Source organism: Aotus nancymaae, unplaced genomic scaffold, assembly GCF_030222135.1.
Source record: "Aotus nancymaae isolate 86718 unplaced genomic scaffold, 86718_ANA_hifiasm-v0.15.2.pri h1tg000041l, whole genome shotgun sequence".
Lineage (NCBI taxonomy): Eukaryota > Metazoa > Chordata > Mammalia > Primates > Aotidae > Aotus > Aotus nancymaae.
In genome coordinates, this window is record NW_026988455.1 from 23,771,727 (window position 1) to 23,790,506 (window position 18,780).

At 46.7% G+C, this 18,780-nt stretch overlaps 1 protein-coding gene across 1 annotated transcript in view; it reads left to right on the forward strand.

The window, feature by feature from the left end:
• Positions 1-6,335: 6,335 nt before the first annotated feature.
• SHC3 (SHC adaptor protein 3) overlaps positions 6,336-18,780 on the forward strand; it is a 161,909-nt gene continuing 149,464 nt past the window's right edge. The window contains exon 1 of the mRNA XM_012463356.2: positions 6,336-6,809. Coding sequence (XP_012318779.1) covers positions 6,336-6,809 — 474 coding nt within the window. The remainder of the gene's footprint in view (positions 6,810-18,780) is intronic.

Here is an 18,780-nt window from a genome sequence, read left to right on the forward strand (position 1 = left end):
CCAGTCTGCTCTGTGCCTAGGGGCTTCCCCTCCCCATGGTCCTGTCACCAAGCTCCCTGGACCTCTGGCTTCCCATGGGTGTGGCCAATGGGAGGCACTGACAGGAGATAAGAGTGGGGAAAAAGACAGCTAAGTATTTCCTCTCCGTGTGCTCCTCTCTGTCAGTATCTTTTGCCCTCTGAAACTTGAGCTGCTCCTGACAGCCTCCACTCCAAAATTCCAGCTGCAGTTCTACTGGCTCCAGTGACTCAATTTCCTTTCTGTTCCTTTGGTCCTAAAGCTGGAGATGGCCTCTGAGTCTTGTGAATCCCTGGTATATCACCATCCTTTTGGGCTACATTAACCCCTTTTTTATGTCTCTTATATTAAAATCTTTGCCTTTGAACCACTTCAAAGGGAAGGGACTCCTGTTTCCTACTTTGGACCCTGAATAATCTGCTCATCAAGTCCTCCCTTCCTCCAGGGGATGAGATGTCCTACCACTCCCACAGGGCAAGAGTCACCCATGCTCTTGACCTGTCTCCTTCCTGCATTGATTTCTCCTACTCTGCTCTGCTCCCGGCCCCTAAACACACTTCTAACTCTTCCATCCCCTGCTTTGTACTCTCTGCTGTACTGCTGGCTATTGGCCTATGCTCTACCTTTCATTTCATTCCATCTTCTGGAAAGTATGATCCTTTCATTCATTTCTTATCTCATTCAGCTCACACCATCCTGTTACCTAAGTGGAAGCCCCTCCATCCCCATTGCTAAGATGGCCAGCAATGGCTGATCAACACCTGCCGAGGATGGGGCTCAGCAGGTAACTTACACAAGCTGTGTGAATTGGGGTGATGCTGGAGTAAGACTACTCTGTCAGTTCCTCATTGTATTAGTCTGTTCTCACACTGCTATAAAGAAATACCTGAGGCTGAGTAATTTATAAAGAAAAGAGGTTTAATTGGCTCACAGCTCTGCAGGTGTACAGGAAGCATGGCTGAGGAGGCCTCAGGAAACTTACAGTCATGGTGGAAGGTGAAGAGGAAGCAGGTTCATCTATGTGGCAGGGGCAGGATGAAGAGAGAGCAAAGTGGGGAGGTGCTGCACACTTTTAAACAACCAGATCTGGTGAGGATCCTATTACAAGACAGCACTGAGGGACAGCTAAACCGTTAGAAACTGCCCCCATGATCCATCACCTCCTGTTAGGTTCCACCTCCAACACTGGGGATTACAATTCAACCTGAGATTTGGGCAGAGACACACATCTAAACCATATCACTCACACAGTGTGGCTCTGGCACATTTTGTGACTCCTCTGACCCTCGGTTTCTTATCACCCAGAAAAGGCTGTAAATCATTTATCTGTATCTATCTTGAACAGGCATGCTTTGGTGCCTAGGGACACTCAGTCAAGGTGGTTATGACTGTCATCACTGTACTTGTTAACTATCACTGGTTTTTTTCTCGAAAGTCTCTTCCATCGCATCCATCAAACCAGGTTTCCATATTTATCCTCCAAATTCTGACCATTTTTTCTTAGCTCCCATCTGGAAAGTCTGGCATTTCCAAGTTTCCACTTCCAGCTCTGACTGCTCTTCAGTGCTGGCCATCGCTACACGGAAGATCCTCACTCCTCACATACATTCAAAGCCCAGCCTTCGCCTTTCCCAGTGACCCGCCTGTGCTCGTCATCCTCATGGCTAATACTCAACTCAGCCCAATGGTCCAAGTTAGAAACAAGGGGCTTTGCTTGGCATTCCTCTCCTTGGAAGAGGCTGGGCTTCGGGGTGCCAGGGCCAAGCAGCCTTCACTTCAACTTCTCTGGGGGGCTCAGCTGCAGGGTGCCACCTGCTGGAGGCTGTTTCTCCCTGGGCAGCTCACACTAAGGAGGTGAATGGGGGAGAGAGTGAGGAGGTGCGTGAGAGCGAACGAGGGGCCCTGCAGGCCAGGGGACACTCTTTGTGGATGGCACTCTGTCCAGATCTCTCGGCAGGACCGAGGTGTGTGGGACCTGGGTCATAGCCCACTTCTGCCTCTGCTCCACCTGCAACCGCCCCGCTTTCCGTGGAGCTTGATCCCTAATAAGCATCTTGCACCCCAAACTCTGTCAGCTTCTGGCTGCAGACAGCCTACCTAACCTCATTCTCTCTTACACTTCCTCATCACGGAGACAGATCCTTTACCATCCCAGCTATCTTGAATCTGTTCCTCTCTTTCCAGCTCCACTGCTCTTGCTTTTATTGAAGCCCTCATTCTTTTTAACTTGTCCTGTTATCTCCCACTCCTTTCAACTTCCCAGAGCCACCCCAAGTCACTATCAAAGTGGTCTCCATAAAGGCAAACCTGACTGTGTGACCCCCGCTCAAGCCCCTATGTCCATCTGTTCTTGCATAGCTATGAAGAAATGCCAGAGGCTAATTTATAAAGAAAACAGGTTTAATTGGCTCATGGTTCTGCAGGCTGTACAGGAAGTATGGTGCTGGCATCTGCTTGGCTTCCGGTGAGGGCCCCAATTGTGGCAGGAGGTGAAGGCGGAGCAGGAGTCTCTCACATGGTGTGAACAGAAGCAGTAAACAGAGTGAGAGGGGAGTCGCCACATTCTTTTATACAAGCAAATCTCATGTAAGCTCCAAGCGAGAACTCACTCATCATCAAAGGAATGGTGTTAATCCATTCATGAGAGATCCACCCCCATGATTCAATCACCTCCTATCAGGCCCCAACTCCAACACCGAGGGTCACATTTCAACATGAGATGTGGAGGGGACACACATCCAAACCACATCACCCCTTTAAGCCTCTTTGAGTGCCCAGCCTCCTGACCTCCTCCTCCAACCCAACCAACCTACCAGGGATTCTGGGAGACTCTTGGCTGCTCAGGCCTGGATCCCTTACCCACACAGTTTCCTCCTGTGAAGTCCACCTGGAGGATTCCCACTGAGGTCAGGGGTCACCTCTGCATCCTCAGGTTGATCTTGCTCCTTCGGTCAGTTTTTGTATCTTACACATATTTAAAAATTCACATAGCTTTAACTAGGTTATAGCATTAATTTCAGATTTTCTGCCTTCCAGAAGGCAAAACCACCTTCCCCAGGGCCCAGCTCATGGCACATTCTCAGAAATCTGTGGATTCTCCCTTGGAGCCTCTAGAGGAACCAGCTCTGCCCACACCCTTGCTGGATCCCAGCACGACCCATTTGGACTTCTTACCTACAAACTGGAAGATAATAAATTGTGTTATTTTAAGCCATTGATTTTGTGGTAATTTGTTATGGCAGCCATAGAAAGCAAATACGTGTTTGAGCATTGATTTAAAAAAGAAAAACCACAACATACGGGAAAAGCTCTCACTGTAAACGACTCCAGACTGCGTAGCTTTGGTGAATCTCAAGGCTGACTTGAAAATGGAGTTTTTTTTCCTGCTTCCTTCCATGTTGTCAGAAGGCTATCAAGCAAGCCAGCATCAGAAAATGTCATTTACGTTTAGCGTTTTCTGTGCCAGCCATCTCCTCTCTCATCTGTCTTTATGTTGATCAAGCAGATACGTGGGCTTTCTGGTACAGGGTCTAAAATAAACACAAACAGCTCCCAGAAAGGGGAAAGGGCTTTCTCATGCGTAAGGTGTGTCAGCTTCTGCGTGGGGAGCACAGCCTCCTTCTGATGCTGAGAGGCCTTCGGGTTTTTCTTTTTCCACCTTTCTGCTATGTTCCAAAACATTGATACTGTTTTCCAGGTAAGTGAGGTTTTACCATACTATTGTGTTCTTGGAATATTATTTTCCTTCTCTGATTATATATCTTTTCACGTATAGTACATTTATATTGCTATTTATATTTTAAAATGACCAATTTCCCTCCACTGGCCTCATAATTAAAGAAATAAAAATCTCCTGTTTGCTAAAGGGTTAAGAGCGTAGCTTCGGATTTTTTTTCCTCCCTGGAGCCTCAGAATGTGCATAGGTGTTCTACATGCCTTTCACAAAAAAGAATCAAGGGCTAGGAACCCAGGTTTTGAACGTGCATTCAATGTGCATTCATAATAAAAGCTGAACGAGTGGCACATTCATGGTTGCTCCTTGATGTAAATGAACGGCTGAATGAAAGTTTAGGGGCACAGCTCACCTCCAAGAGAGACCCTCTTCACACTCAGACCTGACTAAGGGATCTCGAATTCCCTTGTAAAACTAGCTTTTCCTCTCCATAGCAGCTGGCCTCTTCCTCCCGGTATCTTTGTAATCCGCTGGGTGGTTTTTTTCTTTTTATTTTTTTTCCCACACTGCCGTTGGATAAAAGATCCCGCCTTTGATTGAAATGGAATCTTCCACTATTGAGCAAGCCTTTGTTGAATGAGTCATCGGGGCGGCCGCTCATTGGCTGAGGCCGCTGGAGCCCAGGGGATTGCCTGGCACCGGCTGCAAGGCCCTGCTTCATTCACAGAAACGCTGGCTCGCTCGCTAGCCTTTTCATTCACACAAACAGCATTTCATTCACATTTTGCTGTTTTTGTCTGCATCTAATGAAGATCTCGCTTTGGGAATGATAGGGCTGTTTCGCTTCAGATCTGGGGAGGACTCTGATAACCATCAAAATCTTCTATGGGGTGTGCAATTGCTGTTGCTATGCAAGCCAGGGGAAGGGAACAAATGAGTGCCGTGTGGCTGTTCTGCTAGGGCTGCGGCACAGGAGGCCAGCCGTGGGGACGCGCTTCCTGTGCCGGGAACGCCGCGGCTCCTCTGCGCTCCTGCGTCCTAGTGGTTGGCCTCACCCGCTCGCCCGCCATGAGTGATGCTCATTAAACGCTGCTCCGTAGAGCAGGGTTCAAGACTGGGGACCTCACGTGCCCCACATGTTCGGTCATGGGCGTGAGAGGACTCAGGGTGACCTGAGAGTGCGCTAGAGGTGAATTTATTCTCTTGGTCGGAAGTTGCGGGGAAACTTTGATAGTGAGTGTTTCACTGTGGAGCAGGTGATCTTAATGCATGAGGAAGCCTGGCAGAGCCCACTGAGGTCAAGAGTCAGCTTCAGTCTCGGGCAGACCTTTGGGGACGGCGAAAGCCTTGCTCTCCTAACTGAGAGGAAGCAGGCCTGTGCATTTTACTTGCAAGCCTGAGTCTGACTCCTGAAAAGAAGGCATATTTTCCCCCCTGTGGATATGATGTGCAATGAGAACAGCTGCATTTTTTCCTTCCTGACTGCAGGGTTGCAAGCAGCAACCGAAGGAACACTGAAATGTATTTGCAGCATTTCTTAGGCGTTTTTCCAGACCTTAAACACATTCAGTAGGGATAAAGCTTCAAATGCAGCCCCTTTTTTGGAATGGATTTCTGGAGCCTGTAGCCACTCGTCAAAGCAGCACTCTTCTTCTTTTTTGGAAGTGGATATTCAACTTAACCCTGGCTGAGAAAGACTGCTGTAAATTAGCAGGGAAGACCCCTTGATTGGCACTGTGCAGAAGTTCATATGCAGATTTTGTTTTTTGAGGAACTGCATTGCTACAAAGACACTTGTCATCGCTGCTCTGTTCATTTGAAAAGAAAAAGAAAAACCCAGGAAACTGGTATTTTATGTTCACCTGGGGGTGAATATCCTTTTTGTTTTTTCTATTTAAAAATTCCTGCTGCCTTCCAAGTCAGGATTCATCAGGATTCGCTGAAGATCTGATTCTTAAAAAGCCTTCGTCACATTTTAACGCATCGCTGTTAGACACTTTTACAGGCTCACACAGATGGGCTGAGCAGGCACGAGCAAAACCTAACAGAATAATGGGTTTCAGAAAGTTCATTTGACGATTTGAAGGAACTGGATTGGATTTACCTTTGGCACAAATGCAGAGTGCGGGGGATGGGAAGGTGAAAAATCAAAGGTTGGAAGGAAATCTCTGGGAAGGTAGAAAAAGGAAATTTGAGAATTGATTGGCTCTACTGTGCTGTCAGCGGGTGGATGTCGTTTTTTCTTCTTTTTTCCCTTTTTTTTTTTTCTGCTACAGGAAGTGATTTGCAGTGCTCACCGAGCCTTTGTTGAGAAGGGTCTCCTCTCGGAGTGAGTCATGCTTTTGCTGTGAGCAGCCCCAAGCAGCTGGGCGCTCCATCAGAAGCAACTATGACTTTTGCAAAGCAAACGTGCAACCCCAAGCAGCGGTCTCCCGGGCCGGGGCTGCGCGGCCGCTGCTGTGCTGGTTTTTAATGGTGGGAGGGCACCATCCTCGTGCTCTGCCCTCCCTCTCCAGAAGGCTGTCCCGGGGCCCCCACTCTCCGTCCCGCTCCGGGGACAGTGGCTCGCCTGCTATGCGCGGCAGCCCGCACCGGGGCCGGCACCAGCAGCGCCCGGGCGGATGCAGCGAGCCCACGGAGGGGCATGCTTCCACGCACCAAGTACAACCGCTTCAGGAATGACTCGGTGACATCGGTCGATGACCTTCTCCACAGTCTGTCGGTGAGCGGCGGCGGAGGCAAGGTCTCGGCGGCGCGCGCGACCCCGGCGGCGGCTCCCTACTTGGTGTCCGGCGAAGCGCTGCGCAAGGCGCCCGACGATGGGCCCGGCAGCCTGGGCCACCTGCTCCACAAGGTGTCCCACCTGAAACTCTCCAGCTCCGGCCTCCGCGGCCTGTCGTCGGCCGCCCGGGAGCGGGCGGGCGCGCGGCTCTCCGGCAGCTGCAGCGCGCCCAGCCTGGCCGCCCCGGACGGCAGCGCGCCCCCGGCGCCCCGCGCCCCGGCCATGAACGCCGCCAGGAAAGGCCGACCAGGCGACGAGCCGCTGCCCAGGCCCCCTCGGGGAGCGCCTCACGCCAGCGACCAGGTGCTGGGGCCCGGAGTCACCTATGTGGTCAAGGTGGGTGCGGGCGCGGGCTGCCCTGGAGGTCGGGGGTCCCCGGGCCTGGGTGGGAGCCAGTTCGGGGCAGACCCCTTTCCTTCCCTGAAGCCCAGGGTGCGGGGCGCACCCGCGACTGTCACGTTAGAGGCAAGAAAATGCGCACTCCTTAGTAATCAGCTAGCTTGACAGCGGTGAGGAGGAAACTACAAATGCGCTTTTCCCGTATCGTTTGGGAAAAGGTTTACCACTCGGGTGACCCGCTCCGTCCCGATTTTCCCTGGGCTCCACTTTTTTGGCACGCCTTTGCCACCTGGCTTTACAGATGTCCGGCCAGTGTCGTGGGCGCCCAGTTCTGGACAGCGGGGGTCCGGCCTGCCTAGTATCTAGGAAACGCGCTGGGGAGACCTGGGCAGCCCAGAGGAGGAGAGAGCACGGAGTGGCCCTACTCCTGCTGTGTCTTCCCCGGAGGGAGAGTGGGCACCTTCATCCCCCCGCAGCAAGAATTCCCAGCTCCTTGCAGAGCAGGCCAAATGCTGTGTTGCTTTCTCTTCGACGGGCTCTACTTTCTCACCCAGGCCAGGTTTTCTTTGGGTTTGTCTTTCATTCCTTAAGGAAAGGTTCTGGTTTACAGCAGCGGAACAAGAATTCTGGGACTACTTTTCTGGTGACTGTAGTCTTCCATTTAAATGTGCTAAAAAGGAACGAGGGCGCTGAGCTAGGAGCCACAGGCTGGAAAGGAGTTTTTTTCCTCCAACACAAAGATGATAAAATCACGATGTAGTCCATAAAATTCCACCCTTATGCAAGCGTGCTGTGATATTTAAGGAAAAATTCTCAGCACAGTTCAAGTAATCTGCCATGCGGTTATTTCCTTCTGTCCGTTGGGCAGCCCCGAGCTTTACCAGCCTCCACAGCCTAGCAGACATCCCCTGCACAAGGGGTTAAGGTTGGAAGTTGCAGTATTACAATCCTGCCACTCCAAGGCATGGCTTTGTATTGAAAAAGAAATGAGACACAAACTCTATCCCCTCGGTGTCCTCAGTAACACTGAGAAACCCGCAGGATGTCTATTCCGTAAATGCTGTAGATTCCAGTTAAAAAATCCAACAGAACATATCCTCAGGTAAAATGCAATATCTGGTAATTTTGGAACCAAAACATTAACAGAAATACTTAACTTTATGGGTTGCCTTTAACTATATAAAAAGTACTTACAGATGAATGGGACCATTGGTCTTAGAAGAGGGCCTCTTCACCTTTTCAGTCTGCCTTTTAATTTAATCTTGATTTTAGCTTCTAAGTATAATTATTTTATTTTACCAAAGGGATATAAATGAGCATAAAATATACATATGTGGTTGAGTTTATTTTAAGAGAAACTGAAGATTCTTCTTGTTTTGCTTATTTAAGTTATGTAACCAGGGGCCAAAAACAAAAAGAAATAACCAAAGCAAACAAACAAACAAACACCCCTGATGGCTTTGAGGTTGTGTTGACTTCTAGAGTGTGAGTATAATTGCTGTTTTAAAAAGACTACATTTCAAATAGACAAATAGACCTTGGCAAAGCTTTCTGTACCTGTCATATTAAACAGAGTAGTTTTCAAATTGAGGGAGAATTCTCAAACTTGCCTTTAAATTTTTGTTTTAGTCACTTTGCTTAGAGCTTTGCTTTGGCTTTGTAAAGAAAGAAGGCAGGCATCCAGTTTGAAAGGTCGAAAGTGGCAAAACCATGATGAATGTACTAAAATAAGACAGCTCTCCACCGACAATCTGTTGCTGTAAGTTTGTGACTTACCGGCAGCATCAGCAGCAGTATTCATAGTCAAAGGGCTGGATCTGCACAGAGCTTATCTGTGTCTTGGGATTACTTTGTGTTGTCATATTTAAGGGATTGCAGTAATGGCTGGCAGTGCATGGCATGATTAATTAGGGCTCTGTACCGTCCATGGTTTGCTTCGTTGTTCACTGACCGCTGTGAATGGTGGTGTGACGTGAACATAAACTCAGTCAGTGTCCTCCACTTTTCCGGAGAAGTTTGAAATCACGCAGAGAGAAAAGCAGACACTAAAGGACAGTTTCTTGTGTGCATGTTTGATTCAAATGATCACATGGCCCTCTGTTGGTGCACATGTGCAAATTCCCACATTGCCCATGTTGAGTTTAAAACCGTGAACTTATTTTATTGAAAAATCATTAAACTGAAAAAAAAATCTTAATTTGGCATTATTTAGAATTTTTGAATAGTTCTACTGGTATCTTTACTTTAAAAGATTTCTGGTAGATAGAAAGGGGCCTTTATCATATGAGTAGATACCAGTCACAAAATCTAAAGGTTTAGAGTTTGGGAAAGGATGAATTATTCTCTTCAATGTAATTTTTTTTCTAAATTAAAAATAAAGCCCTCAAATGTTTTCTAGTTTCCTGGAAAATTTGTATACTGTATAATAGATTTTCCCCTCTCAAAGAAATATCTACTTACAGGTGATATTAGGATATTACACAAACAAATTATAATTGAAAAATATTTCAACCTAATCTGAGAACAGGGACTGTAAAATACAGATGTCTGGTAAATTTTGATCATCTAGGAAACATTAAACTATTTGAGCAACAGCTTATAATGTGAATTAATGAAGAACCTAAAATTTAAAAATGGAAGACATTCCTTAGCAACACTAGAATTCAAAGCTCAAAGCACGTCTAATTGGTCCATCATTGAGTTTGCTGCTAAATAACAGGTTGGGCTAGGTACACAGGAAGGCTGCAGCTTACGCTGACCGGAGGTTGATATTCCTTTCAGTTGGGCCTCATTGGCAGCACCTTTTTACTCCCCTATGTATACCTGACATTTCTTTTTTTTCTTTTGGTGACGTAAGAGAAAGAATAAGAAACTATGCCCTTGAAAGAAATGAAAAATCCAAAAGCAAAGAGCAATGAATATTTTCATTAAATTTCCATTATAAAAGTATTCGATATTCCCTAAAGGCTGATAGAAACACAAATGAGTATTGATTATTGTGCTGACCACCTTTAAATGATCTTATCCTAAAGTCAAAACTAGGTAGGACCCCAATCACCCAAGGAGGCTGCTGGTCTTTAGCAGGTTCAAAAGGCAATATCCTGGTCTTCCACCTTCTCCATCCTCAGATCCACGGTGGGGAAACTGTAGGGAGGGACACAAACAGTGCAGGGGACAGGAGGCGGGGGTTCAGTTTTTAAAGAACCACTGGGCCATCTGAAGACAAGCATAGCCTTGACATTCAGCTTTGAATCTGCCTGCTAGGCGGGTGAGGCTGGAGCAGGAGGCAAGGCTGTGTGGGCTGTGCTGGATTTGCCTTTGGCCCCAGTGTGGTCCCCAGAAGAAGGGCCCCTTTTTAGAGCACATCACAGCACAGACTTCAAAAGGATAAGAAGCAACCATATTTAGGATTGACCCAAGTGCCAAGGGCAAGAATCAGGAGGCCCAATTTAAAAGCAATGGTTTTAGGTGCCCGCTGCTCAGAGCTATTCTAACAGCGTCAGCTTCAGTGAGCAAGCAGATTACGCCATTCATAAACACCTGTGAGGGCTCCAGCGAAGTTATATAGGTTTCAGCTTGTGGAGTGTTGTACATTTACTGACAGCGAAAATGGCGAGCTATTTATAGGAGATTTAATGATCAGAAAAGTACTGTATTATTTCCTGATTTGCTGGACTCTTCCTGATATGTTCCCCTTTTGGAACAAAGCTTTGTTTTTACAAAGACTCTTTAAAACTTATTTTATTTCTCCCATTTATGCATCTAGTGATATTTGGGGTGGTATAAATCATTTGCTTCATTTGTAAATGCTCTACTGCTTTTTATAGGTGGCCTTACATTAGCTCAAAAATTTATTCTTAATTTTTTTTCACTTGACCAAGTGTATAAAAATACCTTAAATTTTCATTTTCTTAGAGCTGTATTCTTTTGGTAACTGTGAGCAAAGACCATACAAAAGTTATTTTAACTATATTAAAATAACTATAATCAATTCTACTATAATATAGGAGAATTTTATTTTACTTCTAGACTGAAAAATTATTTTTTGATGTGGAGTTGAATTTTAAAAGTTGATTTTTTCTCAAAATTGTTTAAAAATCTTATAATATGGATGGCTCACATGTAAATGTCTAAATGGTTTGAAAAATAGTTTAAGAATTTCTTTTGACATTAATAGATAAAGTTATTAATTTGATCTGGATAGCGAATTCTCCCTTTTTATGTGACACAGCATAGATGTTTTAAAGGCACATACACATCCCACACATACACACAAACCACATGCATACCTCACACACATCACACATACACACCAGACATATGTACATGCACACCACACACTCACACAGGACCACACAGACACCACATACACATACAACACGCACATCCCACAGCCCACAGGTAGATGACTTGTGATGACTTTGGATGGGGGCTGTTTTCTTTCTTGTTAGAAAATAGGAAATGTCATATTTCTAGAAATATCCAATTATCTCAGTCATTTCTTTTATATTCATGTTTAAGAAAAAGATAAGCTACGATGAAAATTTAGTCCTATAAAGAACAGATGGTTGCTCCCCCGCCTCCGCACGGTGTCTTACCTTTGAGTGCATGTCATAGTTTTGAGGAATATGTGATTAATATCACTAAAGCAGAGTCCTGGGAACAGAAAGGCTTGACTGCAAACACGTGATCCCACTTGCAAGACTGGCTTTCCAGCCAACAGGCCGACCCTGTAGGGTGTGCCAGTGCTGCCGGTCTGCAGTGCCTGGCTCAGGATAGGGGCCATTAGAGCAGACACCTGGCCTGGTGAAGGTCCTGGACTGGTGAGAGGCAGGACACTGGGCTGCAGCTTCACCACCACCTTAGTGTGGGGCTTGAGCAGTCAGCTCACCTCTCTGGACCTGGCTGTCCCCGCCCTCAGCAAGTTGACGGCAGGGTTGTGCGAGGGTTGGGTTGGCCTCTACGGGTTGGGGGCCTGGCCGAGGTGGAAGTAATGGCATCAGGATTGATATCGTTTTTTGCTCCAACATCTAATGTAATTGGAAGAGATGAGCCCAGGGAAGCACACTGCAGTATCAGGAGCATGCTCACCTGGTGGATACCTGCTGGATCCTGGGGGCCAGGGCCAGACCCTGCAGTGCAAGGACCCAAGTCCATGGCGGGGCTCAGAGGGAAGCAACAAGGAGGAGCTGGCATGTTCAGTGAAAATGCCCAAGGGTAATCGAGTTAATGGATTATTCATTTCACAAATAAAGTGGTTGCAGATGCAATAGAAAGGAATGAACAGTTATGTGTATTTCCTGGGTAAAGGACAAGAAAACAATTTTGCAATTTATCATAAAAGTTCTACAATATGTGGTGGATAAATAATATCTTTAAGGTGGGAGGCAATGAGCAGAGGAAAGGCCTACTGAGTGAGTGGATGTTGACCATCGTGTGTGTGTGTGTGTGTGTGTGTGTGTGATGTCTGTGTGTGTGTGATTGTGTGTGTGTGATGTGTGTGGTGTGTGTGTGTGAAATGTCTCTGTGTGTGATTGTGTGTGTGGTGTGTGTGTGTGATGTGTGTGATGTGTGTGTGTATGTGTGATGAGTGTGGGGGAGTGTGCAGCTGCACAATATGCCTTACAAGTAGGTTTTGGTCTTACAAATTTATAATTACTCATTTTCCATTAAGTTAAGAAAAACAAACAAACCATTCTGACTGCATTATGATTTCCCCTCTCCCCTCCCCACCAAAACAACAGCGTGACAGGAGTCCACTGATGTATCATTAGTCCGTGTCTCCCAGTGCTAGAATTGGTGACTTTTTCCTGAATGACCACTTCAGAGTTGCAGAGCAGTCATGTTTATAAAACAAGCCGAGTGGCACCAGTTACACTGCGGTGGGAGGGATTAGGCATCCCTGTTTGGACCACTTGACCCCCAGCAAGATACCAGGGGACAATGGCTGTGTTTCCATGGTTACAGGCCACGCTGGTCTTCTTCATCTTTGTGAAGAGAGTAGGTGAGAAGGTGCTGGATATACCCCAGCCCTTCTGTACCACCTGACATGCCTGGAAGAGGGGACCAGCACTCTCTTCTTGGTAGGCGAGCATCTTATCAGCTCTGGCTGGAAGCTCTGGCTGGGGTCTCTTTTTAAGGCAGGTGGCAGCAGCTTAGATCCATGGATTCTATGATCTATGGATTCTAGGCTCAGACATGCCTTGCTCTGCTCCACAGCTGGTTTGGCAAATGCCACTGCCATCTAGTGAAGATTTGGGTTTCTAGCCATGAGCCCAGGTGCTTGTGAGGATCTGCAGTGAAGCCTAGATGCTGGAGGGAGAAGCTGCAGAAAAGGGAAGTCGAGGAGACAGTTTAAACAGGTGCCTTACCCCATCTTCCTTGGAGTTTCCGGGCGACTGACATCCCGGCAGCTGTCTGGATATCTGAATCTTCTCAAAACCAAGAAGAAAAATGTTCAAAGAGCTCATTGTTGTAATGCTACTTACTTCAGACTTGAAGCCATCCTTGGACATCATCTGAAATGCATGGTTTTCCCAAAGTGGAGACCCCTCAAAACAGGCTTTGCTCACTTTTGTGTACTGAATAGGCAGAAAAAGAAGCAAAGAGTCCGTTCCAAATTTCAAGAATTTAAACCTGTATGAACCCTTCAAACTTTGGAACTTGGCCTTCACCCAGCCTCACATCAGAAGTGCTCTCTACTCTGAGGTCATTCTGACAAACTTCATTTTATCAAATTCCATTAAATATAATTGCTTGGCAATCTACTGACAATATTGCTTTTGCTTTGCAAGCATTAAAAATTTCCAGTGCCACCCGCCCAAATAGAAACTTTCTGTTTTTTTCCAAAACAAACAAAAAAATTGAAACATGGTTCTAACTCTGTTGACAAGGAATTTTCCCCTAAGGTGGTATTTAGCAGAGGTACTGTATATTCTGGGCTTCTTACAGTTTTTACCAAGAAGGAGTCACAGAAGGCTTTTATTGCTTAAGATAAAACAATGAAAACGTGGTTGTTTTGAGTATTCTTTGCCTGGAAGACCCAGCCCCACACAAAGACTTATTGCCCCTCCTGAAGATGGACAAAATGTAAGTGAATTATGAGGGGTTTGTGTACAGTCATCCCTTGGGATTTGAGGGGGAATGGTTCCAGGACCCTCATGGATACCAAAATTTGAGCATGTTCAAGTCCCTGATATAAACTGGTGCAGTATTTGCAGATAACTTATGCACATCTTCCTATACTTTAAATACAATATCTCTAGATTACTAATACCTATTATAATGTAAATGCTATACAAACATTTGTTATACTGCATTGTTTTATTTATGTTACTTTTATTTTTGTATTATTTTTATCATGTATTTTGAAAAAATATTTTCATGAATTTGGAGGGCCAACTGTATTTCACTATTCCCTAGCATATGCATTTTTTTTGAGACAGAGTCTCACTCTATCACCCATACTGGAGTCCAAGGGCATGATCATGGCACTGACCTTTTAGGCTCAAGTGATCCTCCCACCCCAGCCTCCTGAATAGCTGGGACAAAGGCACACACCACCATGCTTGGCTAGTTGTTTTACTTTTTGTAGGCTTCCTTGTGTTGCCCAGACTGGTTTTGAACACCGGGCCTCAAGTGATATGCCTGCCTCATCCTCCCAAAGTGCTGGGATTACAGTCATGAGCCGCTGTGCCTGGCCTGCACATGCATCTTTCTAGGATTAAAGTGAGCAGTGCAGATGTCTCTTCTGGCCTTGGTGGGCCCTCCCTGCTGATTTTGACTGCGTGCGCTGTGCCTCAGGCTGGCAGAAATACAGATTGGCCCATGCCAGGCACATGGTTTAGTTCCTGAATGTGTCCCTGGGCTGTACCATGTCGAATCTCAAAGAGACCCTCACTACGCAGGGTTTAGTGCTGCCTCTCCCTCCTTGAGTCTTGGTTTGGATGCCTCTGGTCTTCCCAAAAAGGCCTCCATAACCCACTCATCAGGAAAGGCCTCTAAAAACTGGCAGCAGGAGAAAGAGCCTTGAGCCCATTCGTCCTGCCCTGCTCATCCCTGACCTGGTGGGAGGGGTGAGGGAGCCTAACCCACCTCACACCGATCTCCACCTCCTCTGCTTACAGCCCTGCCTACCTTGCAAGATCACTTGCCAACCTTGTAACATGCCTTGTAAACCACCCTTTTATAAAATTTAAGCATTTATTATGAGGATTTTAAAATATACATTGACATAAAAACATACATCAACATACAAAGCATACAAACACAACAAAATAAAGAGAGTGGTAAAATGAACCCCCAGATTCGCATCACCCACCACCCAATTTTAACAGTCACCAGATCAGTGCCATTTGCACCCCACCCCACCCTGCTCTATTTAGGAGCAGTTTCCAGACTTGCAGGCTTTGCCTGTTGCTCCTCTGCAGACTTACGTGGGCCTGTCTTTGCTCTGGTGTGGGTCAAGCGGTGGTCTGGATGTCCAAATTCCTTCTAGACATGAAGGCACTGCTCATGCAGTGGGAATGAGGGCCTCAAGCTGGCACGTGGTGACTGTCCTACAGGAATGAATATACAAGTGGTGTTAGTGGGGCTCTAGAATTGTGCAGGTCTGGGTGGCGCCTCTGCCTCAGTGCTTGGAGGGCACTCCATCTTCTTGACTAACAGGTTGCAGCTTGGGCTTAACAGTGATTAAGCCCAAATATGGCCAAGTGGTCCAGGGTCCCGAGCGTGCTCAGACACCCTGCATTTGACTCTGTATTCCCTGGGAAGCACTGTGAGCTGTGAGAAGGGGCAGGCCTCCTAGCTCTCAGGTGGGGAGGTGGGAGTCACACCTCCCAGCCTCCGCTGCTTAGTGTCCGGCAGGGCCTCTTTCAGTGTCAGAGGAGCCTTCTGGAAATGGGTGTTTTCCCAAGTTGTTTTTAATGTATTAGTCAGGTTCTTTAGAGAAACAGAACCAAGAGTTTCTTATGATAAAAGAGATTTATTATAAGGAATTGGCTTGCATAATTTTGGAGGCAGGCAAGTCCCAAGATCTGCAGGTTGAGCCAGACCCAGGAAAGCTGATGGTGTCAGTTTCAGTTCTGATGCTGGCCGGCTTGACATCCAGGAAAAGCCAATGTTTCAGTTTGATCTGAAGGTGGGGAAAAAATAGTGTCCCAGCTTGAAGGCAGCCCCACAAGAGGAATTCTGTCTTATCCAGGGGAGGGGTCAGCCTTTCTGCTTTATTCAGGTCCTCAACTGATTGGACAAGGGCCACCCAAATTGGGGAGGGCCATCTGTTTATTTAGTTTACTACTAATTCAGATGTTAATTTTATCAAAAAGGAAAAAACCCTCACAGACACACCAGAATAATGTTTAACCAAATATCTGGGCATCTCATGGCTTAGTCAAGTGGACATATACAATTCACCCTCTGAAACATGCATAAACTCCTGAAGTTTTTTCTAGAGTGGCCACTAGTGGACCTGAACCACTTGTAGGGATTTCTATTTCCTAAAAATATGGAAATTTGAGATAAGAAATGATCAAATAAACTTGCCTGAGTCTCAGATTTTATTACTATTTGGATTTATTACTGATGTGGGCATCAAATAGAGAAACATTTAAAAATTCCTCAGATGTTTGTTGAGAATTTACTGTGGATAGATGCTTGAGTACGGGTCTCAGCTATAAGATGTATAAACTAGGCCAGGCGCGGTGGTGCATGCCTGTAATCCCAGCACTTTGGGAGGCCAAGGCAGGTGGATCACGAGGTCAAGAGATTGAGACCATCCTGGTCAACATGGTGAAACCCCATCTCTACTAAAAAAATACAAAAATTAGCTGGGCATGGTGGCGCCCGCCTGTAGTCCCAGCTACTCCGGAGGCTAAGGCAGGAGAATTGCTTGAACCCAGGAGGCGGAGATTGCAGTGAGCCGAGATCGCGCCATTGCACTCCAGCCTGGGTAACAAGAGGGAAACTCTATCTCAAAAGAAAAAAAAAAAGATGGATAAACTGCGACTCTGCTCACAAAGGGAGCTGTGAGTAGGTCTTTATGGGGCTGAGTAGCAAGGGCCCATGGCTGCGGTTCTCAAGCTGGCTCAGGGTGTGGGGGCCCGGGTGGCCACCTGCTCCTGGAATCACACCTGACATGGTCCCTCGAGGTGGGACCAAGCCCAGCAGCAGGACATGTAGCCACCTTACATTGATGCTTTTGAGTCACGGCTGGAGACAGAGTTACCCAGGAGGGGAAACACGTTTTTGTATCAGGGTGTTTCACCAGTAAAATAAAAAAGCCATGGGTTTTCCCCCTAATTTGCAAACAATAACAATAATTTATTGATGTGATTTTTCTCAATTTAAGATTTGCTGTCATGGAAGTTCTAAAAAGTATGTCAGCACATGTTTCTATTTGGCTTTGACCAAATTTAAGAACAAATAGCAAACAAGTACTATTAGAAAGTGGAACTAGGCAGGGTGGCTCCTCTTTTGGGAAACTGGGCTGAGAATGGAAGGTCACTGGTCAGGTGGGTGAGCTGGCAGGGCCCGGGGCTGGGCAGGTGTCCCCGAGTCCCTCCTGCTCCCCACATGCTGAGAAGCCTCCATCCATCCTCTGACTGATGGAATCCTCCATCCATCCATATGACTGATGGAATCATTGTACCCCTTGCTTGGTCAGCATGCCTCACCCCTTCCTAGGGCTGAGTTCTCCAGGGTCTCCTCTGGTCTCTGGGACAGAGAAACTGCTTCTTTAAGGATTGTTGTTTGTAAGGAGGTGATGACTGCACTATCTAGAGAACTGAGCTGTGACTTTTTTCAGTGGAAGTAGCAACTCCTGTAATAGATAAGAACCTCATTTGCAGAGTGACTTATTAACTCAGGTGAGAGGAGAAAATAAGACACAAATAACAGCCAGTTATTTGGGAGAATTCTGATGTCCAGGTGTTGACCAGAACCTCTGTCCCCCTCATTGCTCTCCCTTCCCCCTCCTTCTCCCTCCTTTCCTCCCTTTCTCTCCTTTTCTCCCTTCCTCTCTCCTGCTGGACCCCCAGGGCGGGGTGTGCTGGCTAATGGTTAACATCTGGCTCTCGGGACAAAACAGTCATGATTTGAAGTTTCTCCGGTTTTTGTGCTGTGAAGAGTGACTACCCTACTGGGCCTGGGAGACGGGAAGAGGAGTGCAGTAGCTCAGCTGGTAGAGTCTACACCACACGGTACAGTGGACTCAAGCTCACCGTGTAGATGACAGCAATGTGTAATACAATAATTAGGAGGTGCTGCGTTTTTAGTGCTTATTACCTTTGCTTTTCTTATAATTACATAAACAGAGAGAGGGACACACTCCTTAGATCTGTTCCACCCTAAATCGGCCTTCCCTCCATCCTCCCTCCACTCGAAGCCCTCTCTCTTCCCTGTGCTTCCTTTCCTTCCCACTTGGCTCCCTCTCTTATTCACATCAACATGCAGGGATTGGCTTCTCCCCATCCATGGAGAGTGATCTTCAAAAGGTTCATCAGTGCCCCCTTGTACAAAAGCTAAACCCCTTTTTGATTCTTTTGCAGCCTGATTGCCCTCCCCGCAGACCCCGGTGCTGTTGGCTCACAGCATTTCCCCTGGAGGACTTCCCAGTCTCGGTCTTGATGTGTCTTCTCCTGTGGTTCTTATGCAGTCCTCCTGTCTTCCCATTTTTGTTTCTGAATGTTTTCCAGTCTTGCCCTCCCCATTCATCCATCTGTCCATTCATTCATTAGTGCATTCCTTCATCAATTTTTTAATCAACTGTTTCACTCAATGGGTATCTATTGAGCCTCCATTCTGTGCTAGGCCTGAGCTAGGGTTGGGGATAAACTGGTGAATTGTTTGCTTTCTGCTCCTTCGGTGCCAGTAGGGGAGACGGAGGAGAGAAAACACCAGGGGTCACACCAGTCGTGGTGACGTGGAAATCAAGGACGGCTTCTCTCAGGAGATGATACTGAAATGGAGC